We start from the raw sequence: 18,972 nt of genomic DNA, 5'->3' as shown, positions 1-18,972 counted from the left end.
TGCTCAGGTACCCATCACTGGTCCTCCTCCAGGCTATGAATGACCTGAATCCCACCCCTTGGACTTACAAGAGAATGCTGCAAAGGGCTGTGAAGCCTCCTCCCACTACTGGTGAAAGAATAGGGTGTAGAGGACCTGTGATGTCACTGAACCAAAGAAACCTGGAAAAGTGGGATGTAAAACAACATTTTTATTTTATAAGTTTTTGGGTACTCCCAATGCAGGAAGGAATCCCAAGTGCAGAGATTTATTTAAAAGTGGACTGAAAATGCTGGTTGGGATCACAAGTAATACTCTTAATGGCAGAAATAGTTTTGGGTGACACTATCAGTATTAAGTGAGCACCAGCCAAGACTTTGGAAACCATGTCAGCCTAAAACACCCTATTATATTTGAGAGCTCAGATATTTACACTTTCAGCATTACTTTCCTTAAACATGGACATCGACCTTGGACGTTGGTTGGATATTTAGCAGGTTTGATCACTGAAAGTTCCTTCTTTCTTGACGAGTGTGCACATGTATTTATGACATCATTTTGTACCAGTACACGAACAGACCGCACTATCCGGAGAATTCCAATACTTCAGACTTTATTGAAATTCACAGCAAATCCAGTATAACAGTGAGTAAAAGTGTATAAAGCAACAAATACCAGCACCGCACACCCCCAACCAGCTACAACCTCTCACATGTTTCACCCGTAGGCTTATTCATAGAGTAGAGTAGTAGACCTCTATGAATAAGCCTGCGGGTGAAACATGTGCAGACATGATCTCCAGATGCTGTTTCTGCCCAAGACATTCAGCATGTGCTTATCTATGGGACTTTTTATGAAGTAAACATTGTCACTAGTATTGTAGTTGTATGTAAATATCATCTATAAAAACAAATGTGTTCTAGAACTGCCTGTGGTTTTGACTAAATGATTGCACTCCAAAGACATGCTATATGTAGGTTAATTGTCTCCTGTCTAAATTGGCCCTCGTATGTTTGCATGGGAGATAGGGACCTTAGATTGTAAGCTCCTTGAGGACAGGGACTGATGTGAATGTGCACTGTGTAAAGCACTGTCGGCGCTCTATAAATACCAATAATAATAATCGTAAACACACTACAAAGCGGCCTTACTGGGCACTGATGTATTCTGTGATTTATAGGTTAGCTTTGTTTGCCCCATTGTTTTTTCATTGTGCAGTCTAAAGTTGTACATTTCAGGTCTGCACAGTCTTAGTATAATACTTTAAAGTGCTCCCCTGTGGAAAAACGAGTAGTGAAGTGCCATGTATGATGGCTAAAGGCTAAGTTTACCTTTGTAACAATGCATTGCTATACCCATATTCATGCTGGGTTCACACATAGACGCGTTGTCAGCATGCGGTTATTTGCGTGTTGTGCACATTTGTATGCACGTTTTAACGCACGTAAATAAAGATGTGCGTTTTGATTGGCCGCTTATAAACCATTGTAGGCACTGAGAACGCATGTATAAACACGCAAAACGCTCACGAGATTGTGCAACATGCTTCTGTTCTGTGTTTTGCCCATTTCCAATGAAGTCTATGGGGAACAAAAGCTCTTAACTGTCCAAAGAAGTTCCTGTATCTTTTCGGGCGTTTTGGTGTTTTTCTGCTCAGGTGTGAACCAGGGCCATTAAAAATCATGGGAATTCTTGTGTTGGGCAGTTAAAAGCGCTTTTCGAACTGCTCAAAAACTCCTAGGTGTGCACCAGGGCTTAGGGTGTAGCATGAAGCATGGTTACACCCACAACCCCTCACCCCCAAACCACACACTCTCCACTTACCTGAATCTTGGGGTTCTTCTCCCCGCACACTGCTCCGCCCACACATCCATGTCATCCAATTATAGATCCTTTCATAGGGAGGGAATGTAGAAAGGGAAAGGTTGTAGACTTTGGAGATAAGCTGTTCTGGGAATGTATTGCATGCAGCTTGTTCATTCCAGATTTATCTTCCTCACAAAGCTTCACCTCTTACTATGTAGAAAAGCCTCCCGAATACAGTTTTCAATATTATTTTACTTTTATATTCCCTATAGTTCTGAATTGTTCTGCCACTCATTGTCTAATAAAATCAAGAACTTTATTTGCGTATTCAGTCTCTCTCGTTCACATTTATTTTTTTTTGGTTAAGGTGGAGTCATTGCTTCTACTTTTTATGCAGCCAGCTATTACAGAAGCTGTTAGTCTGATATTGTAACATGCACCCTTATCCTCTGAAATGAACTGGAAAGTTCAAGCAATAATAAATGCAAAGACCTACAGCTGTATCAGCTAATGTAACCTGACAAGGGCAGACGGGCTTCAGTGAGCCTGGGGCTTTCTGTCTGTGTATCCTATTTGCCTTGTTTGGTATAATGGGATAGAAAGTGGATTTACCATGTTCCCAAAAACCCAACACTGGGTCTAGCACATGGCAGTTTTATGTGCTGTATCTATAAAATGATAAAGCTTTCCCTGGAATGAGATATATTGTGACGTCTGCACTGACACTAGGCGTGAGTGACGTCCTCTTTTTATTGGTTGTCTGTCTGCTGTTTTTTAATACATCTATGAGCTGGACTAACAGATTGATAATGATGTGATTGAATGCATGTGCATTCTGCTTTCATTTCCAACTCTTGGCAACAATATAGGGATGTGTGCTTTAGGTGTCTTATTAAATCTGCTCTGTGTAATTTCAGATTTGGATTGTTGGCAATGCTAGTGGATGCCGTTTGTCTGTGTGGAGAAATCCTCCATTTACAGTGTAATTACAGCAATGGGTAGTTTTGGAGTATAATTTGATGAAAGAATAAAAGCTGTAAGGTTTGTGTTAATAGAGAAACCTAAAATAATAGATTTTAGTGAGCCTGTCAGCCATTAAATAGATCTTGTCACCAACTGAAAATTCTGCAGGTAAAAGCGCAGAAAAATAAAGTACTTTTAAATGCTTACTTGCAGTATTTTACCTTCCCATTTAATGATGGTTTACTCCATTGCAATGTGCTTTTGAGTGTGCTAGAAAATGTGACTACTCTAGGAGAGTCGGTTTCCTAGCACAGCCCCCTCCCTCCTTGCACCTCATATCACTCACCCCTTCTAGGATAGCCTAATTACGGTCTGTGCTTGACCCAGCATCTTCACCTCTCCCCTCCCTCCATCATCTTTTATGTATCTGCCGGAGAAGGAATATATTAAAGATCACTGGTGCCCAGACTGCGGCCCCACTTCCACTTGGTGTATCAAGTATGACTCTCCAGGCCCCAGCAGTGAGTAATGGGAGCCATTGATTTGTAAAGGGGACTTTATTACCGTAATCTCAAACCATTTCGTGCAACATGCTCCTACAGCTTGACCTCAGTCTCCAACCACTCCTGTAGGACAGTCTGATCATTTCCTCTAGCAAGTCCTCAGTCTAGGACAGTCTTCTGTAGCATTACAGAAGATTATTTGCAGATATCAGGGGCCGCATTTAGGCTCCCTTATACCCTGTGATTTGATAATCACTGCTATAGAATGTCACTTCAGAGACTGTTAACCTCTCATCCAAGATAGCAGCACCCAGTAGCAGTCTTAATGTATAATGTACATTATATGAAAGAGCCACCAATAACTTGCAAAGTGTATGGGTAAATACTGGCATCTAAACTAATGAGATTTGATCTCTGTATAACTTTTCTATGTACCTTTTCATGCCAGGCAAAAGAAGGTGACAAAGAGGTAGCTGGTAATATTCTCCTTTGGGGTAGCTAGGAAGTCACTGGTGTGTTTTCAAAATACTACTTCCTGCTATGCTAGCTTCTTTTTAAATATTCTCTTTTCTGGTGATCTCCTGACACTCCTATTCATCCATAAATATTACATGAATTTTAAAATAACGTGAATAACCACCCTGTGTTTATTTTTCCAACTAGGTGTGTTGTGGTGTTATTAAATCCCCGAAAGAACAAACAGTATCATATCCTGAACAGCTCCAGGTGAGTATTGTATGGTGTGCTGTGTGTAAATCTTTATACTGATCATATACATCAGTGTTTCTCAACTTTTTCTGGTCATGACATCCTTTAAAAGTATGCAAAATCATGTGGCACCCCAGTTTTAAAATGTCAAAACTGTAAATGTAAAATATAACATGTGGTCCCGCTAAAATCCATACAAGACCCTTATACGAAATTGGGGTCTGGTATGGAAAGTGGGGTTACCCCCTTTACATCAGAGTCTCAACAACACAGCCCCTCTTTTACATCAGGAGCCCTCTTTACATCAGAGGCGTGACATTGTGTGAACATTTCGAGGCACCTCTGAGGAAGCCAGAAGACACACCAGGGTGTCATGGCACTCTGGTTGATCAAGGCTGGCATACACAGATTAGTGACAACTGCCTACTACAGGGGTAGCCAAACTTTGGCCCTCCAGCTGTGGTGTATCTGATTGTTATTTAAAGAACTCTGGGCATATAAAAACTTAAAGAAGAATAATGGGGTGAGTGAAATACACTCCTGCCCATAATTCAAGCCGACCTGTCACAATGAAGCCGTCGCATGTCGATTCTATTGATCAGGAACTTGGCAAACACATACCGCTGTGTGCTGAGTTTCCGATCCTCTCCCTGCAGAGAGTAGTGACTGTCAGTCATCGCTCCCCGCAGGGATTCTCCCCTCCCCTCTCTGATCCTCCAGCGCTGACTGGAGGAACGAACGGGGAGGGGGCGGGCACAGGTGCCTTTTGGCTCTAGAGAGGCAGAGCCAGCTGTCAATCAGCCAGCGGGGTGGATCTTGACTGCTCACCAATCTTCCCTTCCACTCCGATGGTGGTGTGTTCCTTGGTGTCTTCGCGTCTAAAATACTGTATTCCATGTAATAACTCATGGATTCTTAGACCGCCAAAACCCAAGGGAAAAGAGGCTGTGATCTAGCAGCCAAGTACTTCTCTAAGAACCATAAATCCAAACAACAGTTTATCTTATTGCCCAACTCCGGCCTGCTGTTAAAATGTACCCATGCAGTGGGTTTGTTTTGCTCCTTCTTCCTCATTCCCCCGGCAGCCTGCACTTTCCTCCGTTGTTCGTTGTCCTGGTTTGTGGGCGGGCCCACGCCATACTCCTGTACAGTGCAGGACTGCTGGTCCGGCATTGTACAGTATGACATCGGAGAGCTACAACCAGCCGGGTAGCGAAATGAAGCAGCTTTGCGCGACTGTTCCCGAAAAGAGAGAGCATGCGTGAGCGAGCAATAAGGTAAGTAATGCTACTTATCTTTTTTCCCACTGCATGAGTACATTTAAAAGCAGGCCAGAGTCCTTCTTTTTTTTAGGGAGGTTCGCTCTGATTATCCTAATTGCAAATGTCAATGGGACTAAAAGTGAGTGTAGATCCAAAATTTGGGGAACAGTAATAGAGGGGAAATCTTCCAATAGGGACACTTGTTCCCATGACAGCTGTCTAAGAGATATAGTCTTCGATTGATAAGATATCCTCTCACTTCCTGTTGACAAAGACACACATATGGCAAAAAAAAACTATGGCAAAAACAGTTTTAGCCCTCCCATAGTCTATCCAAAATGGGGGGGGGGAGGGGGGGATAGATCTACTTTAAAGCTTGGTTAATATATTCTGAAACTCAGGGTCTCACTAGGTCAAGAAGTGGGGAGAAATTCCATAATGGACATGCAGACCCCGATAACAATAGCCAAGCTAGCAACAATGAAGAACAGTTGGCACTAAAAACCTAATTTCAAAAAATAGCGTTTGGCTGGAGTTCCTTTCATATTTTCTTTCTGTAACAATACTACATATTCAGCCCTGCACAGAATGCGTTTGTTCAGACTGACTTGGAGAACAGTTCATGTAACATTCCCTGCCCTCTAACCCATATAATCATATTCAGTACATTTGTTGCCAGTCCCTCACAATTGGCACTCTGTTTATATTTTCTTTCTGGTCATTTGATCTTTTTGCTATTCCAGCTTGGCTAGTCTTGCTATTTTGTTCTGTCTGCCTCTCGGAGTTCCAGCTCTATTAATGGCTTTAGCCAATAATTGACCTGGAGGGCTCCTATTTTCTTCCTCACACCTCTGGGTGACGAGAGGGCATCTAAACATCAGAGGCTGGAACTAAATTTGTCCTTGACACAAAGCATGAAGGACGAACATTCTTTTACTCTTGCTGCAAGATTAGGAAGATGGCCTTCGTGAATGCTTGCCCTGGTTACTTGAGATTCTTTTAGCTGTACGACCCATGAAACCAAAAATACAAATGGCTTTTGATTAAATCTCTTCTTGTCAAGAAGTGGGATTTAATTATCCTGTTAGACAGCTCTGTATTTGTTCAATATTTGTTCACTAATTCAGAATCTCCCTGAAATTAGGACCCTTTACGAAATTAGTTATATACTAGATGGCCATTGGTAGGTTAATATGGCCACACATATGCTAATCTGTACAATCTCATTTAGATTTAACAAGAAATATGTAGTTCAAGGCCCAACATGATTGAACACAAATTGAACTGAGGTATAAAGTTGGCCATGCACCTAAAGATTATGTGCAGATTTTCTAGGGTCAGATGGAAAAAGTGCAACAGATTCCACCATCTACGCTAAACTAATTTCTATGCATTAATACATGTCTTGATGCGCAATGTAAAGTCCATTGCAATGCATGCTAAAAGATACAGCAATGCTCATTGTTAGGCATTGACTTGCGTTTTAATGCATTTGTTGGATTCTAAGGCAAACTCTTCAGGAAAAAGAACCTAAACCGCCAAGGTGTGAATTTGTTCTACTTGTTCCTGAGCTACTAACATGTACAAAACTACTGTTATGGAATCTAGTAAAGTCTGTAAGCTTGTCTGTCTATGCACCTCAGTAAATGTAATGGCAATATTATTTGGCACCTGATATTTTATGATGAACAAGACAGACCATGTTCAGTTGCTGACCTCTTGAGAAGCTAAAGCAAGATGAATCGGTTTCACCATAAGCTGTGGTTGATCAGATGTCCACCTTTTTACAGACTTGTGTCTTGAGTCTTATCCTTCAGTGTGGGTTCAAAGGAATAGTAGGTGACTAATATTGTGTGGGGGAAGAGGTTGTGTCTGTACAACTGACATGCCATTTTCCTACTTGTGTTTTGAATGTTGTGCAACTTACCTGTATTTCTATTTTATAACTTAATTTCCTATCTCTATATTTTAGAAAAACAATCACTGCACTTGCATTTTCCCCAGATGGAAAATTCTTGGTCACAGGAGAGGTATGTGTTTTGTAGTGAGAATGAGTCCTCCTGTTCATTCTTAGTTATATGTCTACAGTAAACTGCATGTTGAGGAATATGGAGCGGTTTATCTAAAGCCAAAACCTTTTTTTTTTTTTGGATGGATTTTGTTTTGAACAGAGTGGGAAAGGGTTAACATCAGGTCTTTGTTGACTCTACCCTCACTGGGGAGATTCTCTTTTTGTTCTATTAATAACTGTCACAGGGACAGAAAGTGGGGAAAACTTTAAACTTTTGAGTGGTAACCAGAACGGGAATAAAGGGGAAATCTTCCAACGGGGACAACTATCTAAGAGATTTCCTTCACTCTGGTGAGGGTTCCTCTCACTTTGTGTGTGACTGTGTGTACAAGATAGGTGGTGAAGGGAAATCTCCCCAATGGAAAAAACATTCCACTGCAATGCACCGCAATTTTGAGATATTGCTTGTGCGTGAGATAACAAGAAAAGATTGGATAAATATAGAGGGAATAGGTATCGCCCCTTTTGATTTTATAGTGGGTTTTTTTTCACCTGTTATTCATTCTTCTACCATGGAGGGGGAAAAAAATCTAAAGACCAAAATAAGTGGAGGAAAAAAATCTCATTGTACCGGTAAATGGAAATGTTTCTAAATGGAAACACTTGTGTAATAAAAAAAAATGATGTGCATTTTCTATTCCTTGTAAAAGGTGTCAAGCCATGCTAGTGTAAATGGTTTGCATTTTGTCCAGCTTCCCACATTGAAGGAACACTGTTCTGTCTTCTAAAACTTCCAAACATTTCACTGCATGTGGGTCAATTCTCCCGAAACAAAAGCATTGAAGCCATCTGTGTCTAGATGCTTGATTGAGCATTGAAGTCATTCTGGGACACTGCGGCATGACTGAAATAGACAATTACCCTGTGTCATTAGGAAACCACTGCTCTGCCGCCTCTGAGACTGACACCTTCCTCCTTTTTAGTAGAAGGTGCTAGACGCTAGTCACACGTTTGGGCAAAAATAGGCATGTTTTGGTAAAGGTTAGGTAATGTGAGTAGTCATGGTTCAGCTCACACTGAAATTCTCTCTTCCTTCTATTCTCCATAATTAGACTACACAGATGTTGGCAGGTTTTTTTCTTTCCATCTTGTCATTGGCCAGTTTTCTGCAGGGCATCTATTTATAGCCCAGCCCAGATGTTGGGATTTTTTTTTCATCTGCATAGACATATGTCCACTCTGAAAAGAGGCTAAACCTTCACAAAATGCTCAATATGGGCACAGCTTTAAGTGGAAGCTATATCTACTTCCAGTGGTCATCAACAAATTACAGCTGGCCCCTTCAGCTTCCTGTCTCCACTTCTGCATTCAGTTTTTCCTCATCAAAAACATTTTGTTAAACGTTCGGGTCTAGGGATGGTGGTGTGTGCCCAGGAGTTTTTAAATAAAGTTTTCCAGTTTTGGCTGTTTCTTTAGTTTGGTTCTTCTAGTTATTTAACAAATAATTAAAACGAGTTACTAATACAATTTACTAATATGTGTGGATGTAGGGAGAGATATAGAGAGGGATAATCTCCCCAATGGGAAATGGTCAGTGAGGATGAAAACTCTTCACAGGGTTTTGAACATTCCCTACACTATCCAAAAGGAAAACAAATTTTTGGCTTTAGATATGCTTTAGGTTTAAGCAAACATGCTGCATTTTATCACACTGGATGCCCCTGCTGCACTGCAGTTGGGGAGTCCTCTATGGAGTGTACCCATTGTACTTGCCACATGAATTTAAAAAGAAAATGTGCCATATAACGCAGTAGCCCATCTACTAAAATGCTGCGTTTTTGCGGATGGGCTAGTGTGAATGGGCGCTGAATCTGCCTAGTTTTTGGGCCCCCGTGGACACGTTACAAGTTATATGAACACGCACGTAGGCTTCTGTTTTTCATATTACCTGCCTGTTTAACCCTTTTAAGTAAACCACGGGGGCACTTTAGGTGCACCTTTTTTTTATTACCATTTTAGGTTGCAGGAGGCCTGGCACAGACTCACTGCTGTGGTCCTTAAACAAAGCCTGTAATGAGACTTCTTAAACACACAACAAAAAAAAAGGTTACCTGCTTGTCCCTGGCTTCAACACTTTTGTGGAACAAACATGCAAAATTGAATATCATGGTGAAGTCGTAAATCCTGATCTGGATATGTAAAGTTATGTTCTTCAGTGTTGAAGCCATTGGATAAGCATGACCACCAGGCACTTCTAAATTGAACTCTGTCATGGCAGCCTCTGGGTTTTCTTACTACAGGTTTTTCCTTTACAATGTATACATGTTGTAGTATTCCCTGAAATTATTTTGTATTTTTGGTATCTTTGCTGTACATATTTTGTACTGCATTGTGTCGCTGTAACTTTCATGTATGTTTTGTGCTTTGTTGGTAAGAAAATCATTTTCTAAATGTGTTGTAATTTTGCTCGCAGAGCGGACATATGCCCGCAGTACGGGTCTGGGATGTGGCTGAAAGGACACAAGTGGCTGAACTTCAAGAACACAAATATGGAGTGGCCTGTGTGGGCTTCTCTCCTAGTTCCAAATACATTGTGTCAGTGGGATACCAGCATGATATGATTGTCAACGTGTGGTCATGGAAGGTGAGTCTTCAGAACAAACAAACAGAATAAAATGAAGTTTGACTGCAATATGACATCACAACATTTTCAGTTTTCTCTGTTTTGTTCTTTTCATTCTATCCATGTTGTCCCTTTCTCAGTTATCTACAGGCAAGAATGGACAATTATCACTTAGAGTCTGTCTTTAGTTTTTAAAGAAACCACAGACAGGTTTTTCGGCAGTGTTTTCAGGCTTTATAACCTTTGTTGCCACACATGTACACATACAGCATTCCTAAAGGAAGAGGTATTCTTTTAACCCCTCCAGCTGCCTGTGTCTCCGACATTACCTCCAGAGCTGCATACTCCAAGTCTCTACAACATTCGGCGCAAACATCCAACACACCCAGAAGTGTCGAATGCTGAAGAGACTGAAGCTGCTTTGCTGGAATGGAAGGCATGAAGGAGACCAAAGCTGCTAGAGAAGTGAATTGCACCTAATGCACATAAAGTGTACAGTAAATAAAAAGAAAAAATGTGCACCTACACTGTAGTGCACTACAATGCACAAATGTGGATACTCTATGCATTGTGTCATGCTGCATTGTTTAAAATGGCACAGGTTTGTTTTCCATGTGTTGAAAACCCATTCAAAATGGCTGCTTTAAAGCCTGTCCCTTAATTTAAAAAAACTAAACTCCCCTTAAAGTGGGACGACTTCTGCACTGCAATGGGTAACGTCTCATTTTTGTCATGGGAAATTCTTTAAAGCAGTTTTACTTACCTGATACCCACTTCTGCTGGCCTCTGCAGCCTCTTCCTCCACCCTACGCTCTGGCAGGCAGAGGCCCACTGACGTCGTCATGTCTAAAGCTCGTGACACACTGCATGCGGAGCAAAGCAAAGCTGTAAGGCACGAACGTTCCCATGTTAGTGTATGAGCAGAGTGCTGCCAGATGATGGCCTGAATCTTCAGCCAATTGGCTTGCGCGTCACATCCGAATGGACTTTGCATCCTGATGCGCGGGTTTATACGCGCAAGGCGATTGACTGAATATGAAACTTCATCTCGGCACGCTCACCTTTGCAAGCTCTTGCATGCTGATGCACCGGAGTGAAAATGACATGACACACTGCAAGTGAAGGTCCGTGCACCACTGCTCCACGCTGCTTCGCGTGCAGTGTGTCACAGGCCTTATGCAGAGTCCATAGCCCTGCATTAGACAGGAGTACGTCATGCACCGTCCACAAGCCAGGGTGGAGGAGAGAGAGGTAAGCTCCGTCCACCAGGGGAGCGATGATCAGGTAAGTAAAACTGCTACACAGAATCCCCCTAGACAAAAAGCAGCAGTTAGTCCTTGCAGTGCGGGGGTAGCCCCACAGCAAGGGAGGGTATTTATTTTTTAACCAGATATAGTCAAATATAGTTAAATTATGGCACTTCAACACACCACAAATGCATGTTTTAAGCTCCACTTTTTTGCTCAATATGATATAAGCAAGATTAGCAAGGTAAAAAAAAGTGGTATTCCTTTAAATAGTGATTCAACTGGTCTGCTGCCTTATTTGTCTAATATGGGTGGTACAATGAAGGCAAACCAAGCAGTGAGTCCGTTGTAGGCAGCATTCGGCTGTTTCACATTTTGTTTTAGTATTGGCAGTAAATCTGCAGTGGTCCTTCTTATAACAGCTTGTCAGATTCTGGTAGTTTTTAAGGTTAGAAGAAGGGAGAATATGATTGGTTCCTTAAGGGTTGTCACTTTTCTTTTAGACTCTTTTTGTACATGAGATTTGGTGTGTCTGTTTTTTTTTTCTTCTTTTGTTTCTGCATTGCGTCATTGTAGGGAAGCCATCCAACTGCCATTTAAGGGGTTAGAGAGGTTTGTATTCCTCGTACTGTGAGAATAGCTTCCTCGAATGTACTAGGAATTGTATGTTTAGACACAGCGGGGCAGATGTATTAAAGTGCTGGGTTTTCACATATGCATTTCACTTCAAAGCCCCCCTTTTGATATAAAGGCATGAATCAAGTATGATTCAACTTTACACATGCATTAGTCTTCCTGTCGGATCCATTAACATTTGTCCCCTTTCTTGCAGTAAAATGCATAATTTTACTGATGAAAATGCATTTCAACTCCCACTTCTTTCTCCTTGACATCTATTTAGTGCAGCTAAAGTGTTTTTATAGAGCAGAGCACCTGTTTGTGTGTTAAGCAGGCCAATTTACATGAATGATAAATGTACAAAAACACTTGGGGGTTATTCACAAAGCTGCCGTAGGCAGCCAAGTGAATAACCCAAGTGAAGTGAGCCGAGCGCTATTCGGCTATTCACTTCTGGCTTGTACGGCTGCTTTCAGCCGTACATCGGCTGCACTTAGGTCAGCTGAACATGCTGAGCCAAAATGCAGAAGGACTTCGACTCAGCTGATCCAACATCTGAATCGGCTGAGCCGAAGCTCCGGCAGCTTACTCGCTGCCGTTCGCCCTATTCACATAGGGGCCGAACGGCAGTAAATGAATAGTCCAATGCCGCCGAGCGGCATTCGGCTCGGCTGTTCTGCTTGGTACCTCTGTGGTACTGAGCAGAATAGAAAATCAATGAAAATAGCCAAGAAGAAAAATGTTTTAAAAAATGTATATAAATAGTAACATTTAAAAATAAAGATTTAAAAAAAAAAATGTATAAAAAGAAAAACAATTGGACAGAGCTAGCAGTGACGGCTAGCTCCACCCAACTGTTTCCCATTGGCCGGCACCTGCTAATCTTCTAGCAGGTCCTGGCCAACGAATAACTGGGCAGAGCTGGCCGTGATGTCGCGGCTTGCTTTGTCCAATTGTTTAATAAAAGCTCAGCGTCCCCAGGTAATTTGGGGATGCTGACCTGTCATTACAACTGGGCAAAGCCAGCTGTGAGATCATGGTTGGGTCCACCCAGCTGTCATTTGCGGGGCGAAAGGCCGGCATTCGGCAAGCCGTTCGCCCCACTTCAGCTGTCACTTCGGCTTAGTCGAGCCAAAGCATATGCCTTAGGCTCGACTGAGCTGCTCGGCAGCCTTCAGCTACTGTGCGGGCTATAGTGAATAGCCCGTGCAGCAGCCCTTCGGTTTGACTGAACCGAAGAGCTCCGGCGGCTGAAGAGAGCTGAAGGATCAGCCGAAGCTATGACTGATCCTTCGGCTCCTTCGTGAATAACCCCCACTTGTGTTATGCAGTTTTTCCATTTATTATGCATTTGTCCCATGGAAAATCCCTGTTCTAATGGTGTCTCTCTTACATAAGGTGTGCAGCAACATGCTTTGCTGCATATGCATAGGTGTGAGAGGGCCCTTACTCCCCATTATGAGGGCCAGTTACATTATGACCAACTTTTCCTGGCAGCTTTTGAAATGTTGAGCAATGTTTCTCACAGCCATCTGATTCAGATCGGCCATGGAAAATGTTATAGGATTGGTGATGCAGAAAGAGAGAGAGGAAGTTACACATTGGCTGTGAGAAGTACATTCTCAGTGGGGTTTTCTCTGCTTTTGTAGCACTGGATTTAATAGTTTAGATCAAAGTAAAATGAGCAAACTCTCTAATTTTAGCATGGCACTAGTTACTCATGGATTTGTTTTCCTTCTTGCGTATGATTGCACTTTAGTTTTGACAGCATATACATAGTGCTTAACCAGCTGTCTTAAAACACAACTCTAGGTTAAATTGTTGTTGTTTTTTTCTCACCTAAAGATGTCCCCCAGCCAGTGTATAAGTAAGTATATATTATAGCAGCTCAGGTGCAATACTTTTCTTCAATTAGGAGCTGGCACCTATAGTACCTCTTCTTTGCCACAAGATGTCCTCAGTTTTCCATGTTGACACAGTGTCATTCAACAGAAGACTGAGGACATACTGTGAGTGCAGGTTGTCTTAGGCCACCAAGGCATCCTGCACTTGCTGTGTAAGAGTAAAGAGCAGTGCTTACTTCATCACACTGGTACTGCTCTGCAGAAAAGAGGTCTACCCTGCCTGAACAATAGGCGAAAATACTTCGAGTAAGGGTCACAAGGGGGATTGATTTGGCAGGGAACGTGGTTTACAGACCCCAGATTTGGTCTTTGTGCATAAACTTCAAAAGTCATTTATAATGATTGAAAAATTGTGATAATGTGACAGTTGTGTGTCTGTCATAATTCCATACATTTTTATTTTCTCCTTGTGCAAACTGCCAGTAAAATACAAATTGAGCGTAACTTCAGATAGATTTTAACATGAAGACATTTTTTAAAAATACACACGTTTTGACATGAATAAATAATTGTTCCCAGCCTAGGCAGTCTAGGTAACATGATCTATGATTACTACTGCATAGTGTCTGTTTTCAACAAAGAGATAAGAGGATCAAACAGACTACTCAATGTACGGAGGTAATGATTAACCATGCACAAGCACTAGATATCTTTGATCTCATGGGTAAGCAGAGTATACATTAATATACCTTGATATTGTTGTTTACTTGTTCTCTCTGCCTAGTAAAAAAAATGTTACCAAAAAGGGATTAGCTGGTAAACCGTTTTACCAATCACATTGCTATCATGGGAGGACACTGCTTCTGTTACTAAATATGGGCCTTAAGGGACATGGGTGAGTCATATGCACATAAGACTTGGTCAGATCTCTGCTATTACAAGTAGTGCTGGCTTAATATCCCAGCAGTAGACATGGCTAAATATGTATACACTTATACAAGTTCCTAGATGTACTGTAGACAATGTAGATGCCGTGTTTTTTCTTTTTCCTGTTTGATTCAAATGGCACTCTTTTATATGAAGGCCAATCTGTACAACAATCTGTAAGATGTTCGTGCCTTGGCGGGTTAAAGGCAGATATATAAGCATCTCAGATTTTCTTTGAAGAGCCATTAATCTATTTAACTAGATTACTGCAGTTAAAGAATAATCAATGCGCCAAGGCCTCACACGTCTTTTAAGATCAATATCAGAACTATCAAATGAGAGCCCACCTCTTCAGGAGATATGGATCCTTGAAAACCACTATTCCAGATTCTGGGCATTATGTTCTGTTGATCATGGCTGTTTAGTTTATAAATGTTGTATGCATATGTTTAAGATGTTTAGTGCTCTGGCCATTTAAAACTTTGCACACATTGTTTACTTGCCTTTTTTTGGAATGTCACAGCCTATACAAGTTCTTTTTTGCAGGAGAACTATTATAAAAAGTAATTCATGGAGGAAACAGTTTAGGTGTTATCATAATTATTAATTCTGCTAGGTTTGATAAACTATGTGGTCAAAAGCTTACGGATACCCATAACACCTACGCATATGACCAAAAGTAGGGAGGCGCTCCTCCAATTTACTTATAGTAAAGGGTACTGTTAATGCTACAACATACAAAGTTACTTTGGGCAATTCTGCCCGTTCAGCCTTGTGGCTACAGTTTAGGGAAAGCCCTAGTCTGATTCATAATGACCGTTCCCCTGTGCACAAAGTCAGGTCTATAAAGGCATAGTGTAATACAGGTGAAACTCGAATAATTAGAATATCGTGCAAAGTTCATTTATTTCACTAATGCAACTTAAAAGGTGAAACTAATATATGAGATAGGCTCATTGCATGCAAAGCAAGATAGTTCAATCTGTGATTTGTGATGATTATGGCCTACAGCTCATGAAAACCCCAAGAACCCCAAATCCACAATCTCAAAAAAGTAGAATATTACATGCAATCAATAAAAGGATTGTACATAGAACAATATCGGACCTCTGAAAAGTACAAGCATGCATATGTACTCAGTACTTGGTTTGGGCCCCTTTTGCAGCACTTACTGCAATTACTTTTGCACGATATTCTAATTATTCGAGTTTCACCTGTAAGTTTTGGTGTGGTGTAAATCGAGTGACCTTCACAGAACCCTGATCTTAACTTTATTGAACACCTTTAGAATTAATTGGAACAATGATGGTGAGCCACGGGCACACTCCAAAATCTTATAGAAAGCCTTCCCAGAAGAGTGGAGGCCATTTTAACAGCAGTGGGGAGGCCCAACTCCATATTTAATGCCCATGGTTTTGAAATAAAATGTCAACAAGCTAATATAGGTGTGATGTTCCAGTGTCCACAAGCTTTTGGCCAAGGTGTATGCATTATTGATATACACGCTATATTAGGTATAAGATCCCCCATCCATTAATGCACTCTTTTATGATTGTATTTTGGTGTTGTCTGCTCATAACTTTGAAATATAATGTTTTTTTCTATGTTTTATTCTTTGTTACAATATCTGACTTTGCTTCTCTAGAAAAATGTGGTGGTGGCAGCAAACAAAGTCTCTAGTAAAGTAACAGCCGTGTCATTCTCTGAGGATAGCAGTTACTTTGTCACGGCCGGGAACAGACATGTCAAGTTCTGGTACCTGGATGAGGCAAAGTCATCAAAGGTGAGTTGAGAAATATAAGGTCAGGACTTAATAGGTAACTATAGAATTCTGAATGTTTGCAGCTCTGTTTGCCACCAAAGTTTTCTTGTAGTGTATCTATGTGACCAATAACAATATACAAAACAATAAAATGTTTTACTAATTTACCTGGAAGTGTATGCTAAATTGTATACATGTGTAAATATTCCTCCAGTCGCTCATAAATCTGGGCAATTCGCTTATGGTAAATTAAGGTAGTAGAGCTAAGAAGAGGTAACTTTCAGTGAGAGCCATATTGCAATTTGATGAGCAGATTTAGTGGTACAGGTAACTGAATTTTTGTATGCAAATTTCACCAGTGAAGCTTTTTGCCACTCCCTCCTGCTTCCCCGTCCCTCCTTCCCCTTCCACCTGTTACATGAAAGACCTGTGAGGGGGCAGAGCCACGCTGAAATGCTGCCAATTTATTTTTTTACAACTTCCCATATCTGCCTCCCCTATGGGCTTATTTATAACAGACAACTAATATATTTCTGCTAAACTCTGCTAGTTTTACTTCACAGCTTGGTTTTCTGGTTAATTTTCTCATTCATGTTCAATAGTGCTCAGCTATGCTTTATAATTATGCCTTGTTTGGTTTTCCTAAAGCACCACTACTTTTTAATGGACCCCTATAATTGTATCTAATGATAATTAAGACATGCAGTTATAGAAGGTTACCTATGTATCTTCCAGGTGTTTATCTGCAAGACACTTTATCTGTAGCTCCTGATTTTCCTTTTGCAGTGATTTACTAAAGTGCTCCATGTGGGCCTGATGTTGGGTTTCCACCCACATATGGAGAGTTTCAGTGATGGTTTTTAGTGACCTCACTATAACTATTTCTGCTGCAGTTGGGGCAACCCAGAAGCAGCAGTCACTTAGTTTCTTTGAACCCCAGAATTATGAAAGCATGTGCTCCTTCATGCTGCTATCTACCAGTACTAATGTGCCTGTTTATTCTATGACAACCCAGAGAATGTAGATGCTTATACTACAGTCGCTTTTTATTGTAGCCTGCTTTGTTTATTTCTCTGCCTTCTAAGCTGGCACGAGCTGTGTGATTTCATGGTCTTCCTCTTGCCAGCTGAATCATGCCAGCCGGTGTAGGAAACTGAGTGTGATCACTTCTGACTGCACAGCGAGCACTGATGAATTTTTTTCTCTCAAAATTTATAACGAAGCTTGTTAACATTTGGTGAACATTTGTTAAGAGTCCATTGATGGAGGTACAGATGGAAATAGTAAATTGAGTGCAATGAATCCTTTGTTCTTCATGCTGTACTTGCAAATATGTAAGTGGTTGATTGGCCTAATAAATTATTCTGAGTGACTAATGGAAGTATTTACAGTTAGTGCTTTAGAGTGGAATGTCCTGAAAATGATTTTGTCTGTCACATCTCTAAAATCCCTGTGTATTAAAAAAAGTAATATGGGTAGGCCATATAAAATGTATAGATGACAGCATTAAGAGTTCTATTTAAAAGTGGGGATATTTAGGATGTTACTTAAACTGAGAGTTTTCCTGGTGTAGTCACAACTTGGGGAGTTTTTTTTTTGTTCTATACTTGGTTGATTTCTGTCCATCCCCTTTATTGAAGGGCACTTTCTCTCCCAAAGTGGTGGATCCCATGAAAAAGGGAACACAGCAGATGTTAAAGGAGAACTATGAGGTGAGTGATTTTCACTCAACCTCATAGTTCGAGCCGACGTGTGACAATGAAACTGTCACACGTCGGCTCAAGAGATCGGGAAGTGAGCGAACACATGCCGTCGCTCGCTCACTGTCACTCATGGCTTCCTGCAGGGATTCCTCCCCCTCTCCGTTCCAAACCTCCAAACCTGGCGGAACGGACGGCGGAGGGGGCAGGTACAGCTGGCTCTGCCTCTGGATAGGCAGAGCCAGCTGTCAATCACGCAGCTGGGTGGATCTCGACTGTAATGTCGGGATCCGTCCAAGGTGCGGCGGTTATCAGTATACCGTGAGCTGTAGCTCGCGGTATACTGAGCTTTGGGTCCTGGGAGGATGCTAGTTTATTTCCTCCCGTGACCCTTAGAAGAACTATGGGGAAAAACACTATGCAGTGCGAAATACTTTAAGATTGTTTAAAGTGATCTTGGGTATTTGACTCTGAGCATATGGCTACATTTAGTGAAAACTGCATGTGAAAATGATTAGCAGATGGTGATATACGGCAGCTGAAAGCATTAAAGGAGCAATAGGAAGTCCTCTGAGTCTCAAGTGGAGGGCAAGTTTATCTTTAAGAAAAGTCAAAATGTACTTTAACCAGTTGACATCCGCGGTGTTAAACCCCCTTCCCATCCAGGCCATTTTTCAGTATTCAGCGCTGCGGTACTTTGACTGACATTTATTCCGTCTTGCATCGCTGTACTGAAATGAATTTTATGCCCTTTTTTGGGGACAGATAGAGCTTTCTTTTGGTGGTATTTATTCACCACTGGGTTTTTATTTTTTTACTATATTAAGGAAAAATTACCGAAATGTAAAAAAAAAAAACAGTTTCCCCAATATTAAATGATAAAACATTTATTATTACCCAATTTTTTGGTAAAATATAAAAGATGGGGTCACGTCGGGTAAAAAGACACTAAACATGTCAAGCCTTAAAATTGTGTGCGCGCGCGAAACCTCAAAAAACGATAATACCCAAAATTGGCC

The 18,972-nt window shown here is 41.2% G+C and overlaps 1 protein-coding gene across 1 annotated transcript in view; it reads left to right on the top strand.

Moving 5' to 3' along the window:
• MAPKBP1 (mitogen-activated protein kinase binding protein 1) overlaps positions 1–18,972 on the top strand; it is a 152,685-nt gene that overhangs the window by 91,442 nt on the left and 42,271 nt on the right. The window contains exons 4-7 of the mRNA XM_018560054.1: positions 3,915–3,977; positions 7,194–7,251; positions 9,706–9,876; positions 16,137–16,274. Of these exons, the coding sequence (XP_018415556.1) occupies positions 3,915–3,977; positions 7,194–7,251; positions 9,706–9,876; positions 16,137–16,274 (430 nt within the window). The remainder of the gene's footprint in view (positions 1–3,914; positions 3,978–7,193; positions 7,252–9,705; positions 9,877–16,136; positions 16,275–18,972) is intronic.

Source organism: Nanorana parkeri, unplaced genomic scaffold, assembly GCF_000935625.1.
Source record: "Nanorana parkeri isolate BGI_ZX_2015 unplaced genomic scaffold, ASM93562v1 scaffold430, whole genome shotgun sequence".
In the NCBI taxonomy this organism is placed as follows: Eukaryota; Metazoa; Chordata; class Amphibia; order Anura; family Dicroglossidae; genus Nanorana; species Nanorana parkeri.
This window is presented reverse-complemented; position numbering and strand designations above follow the sequence as displayed.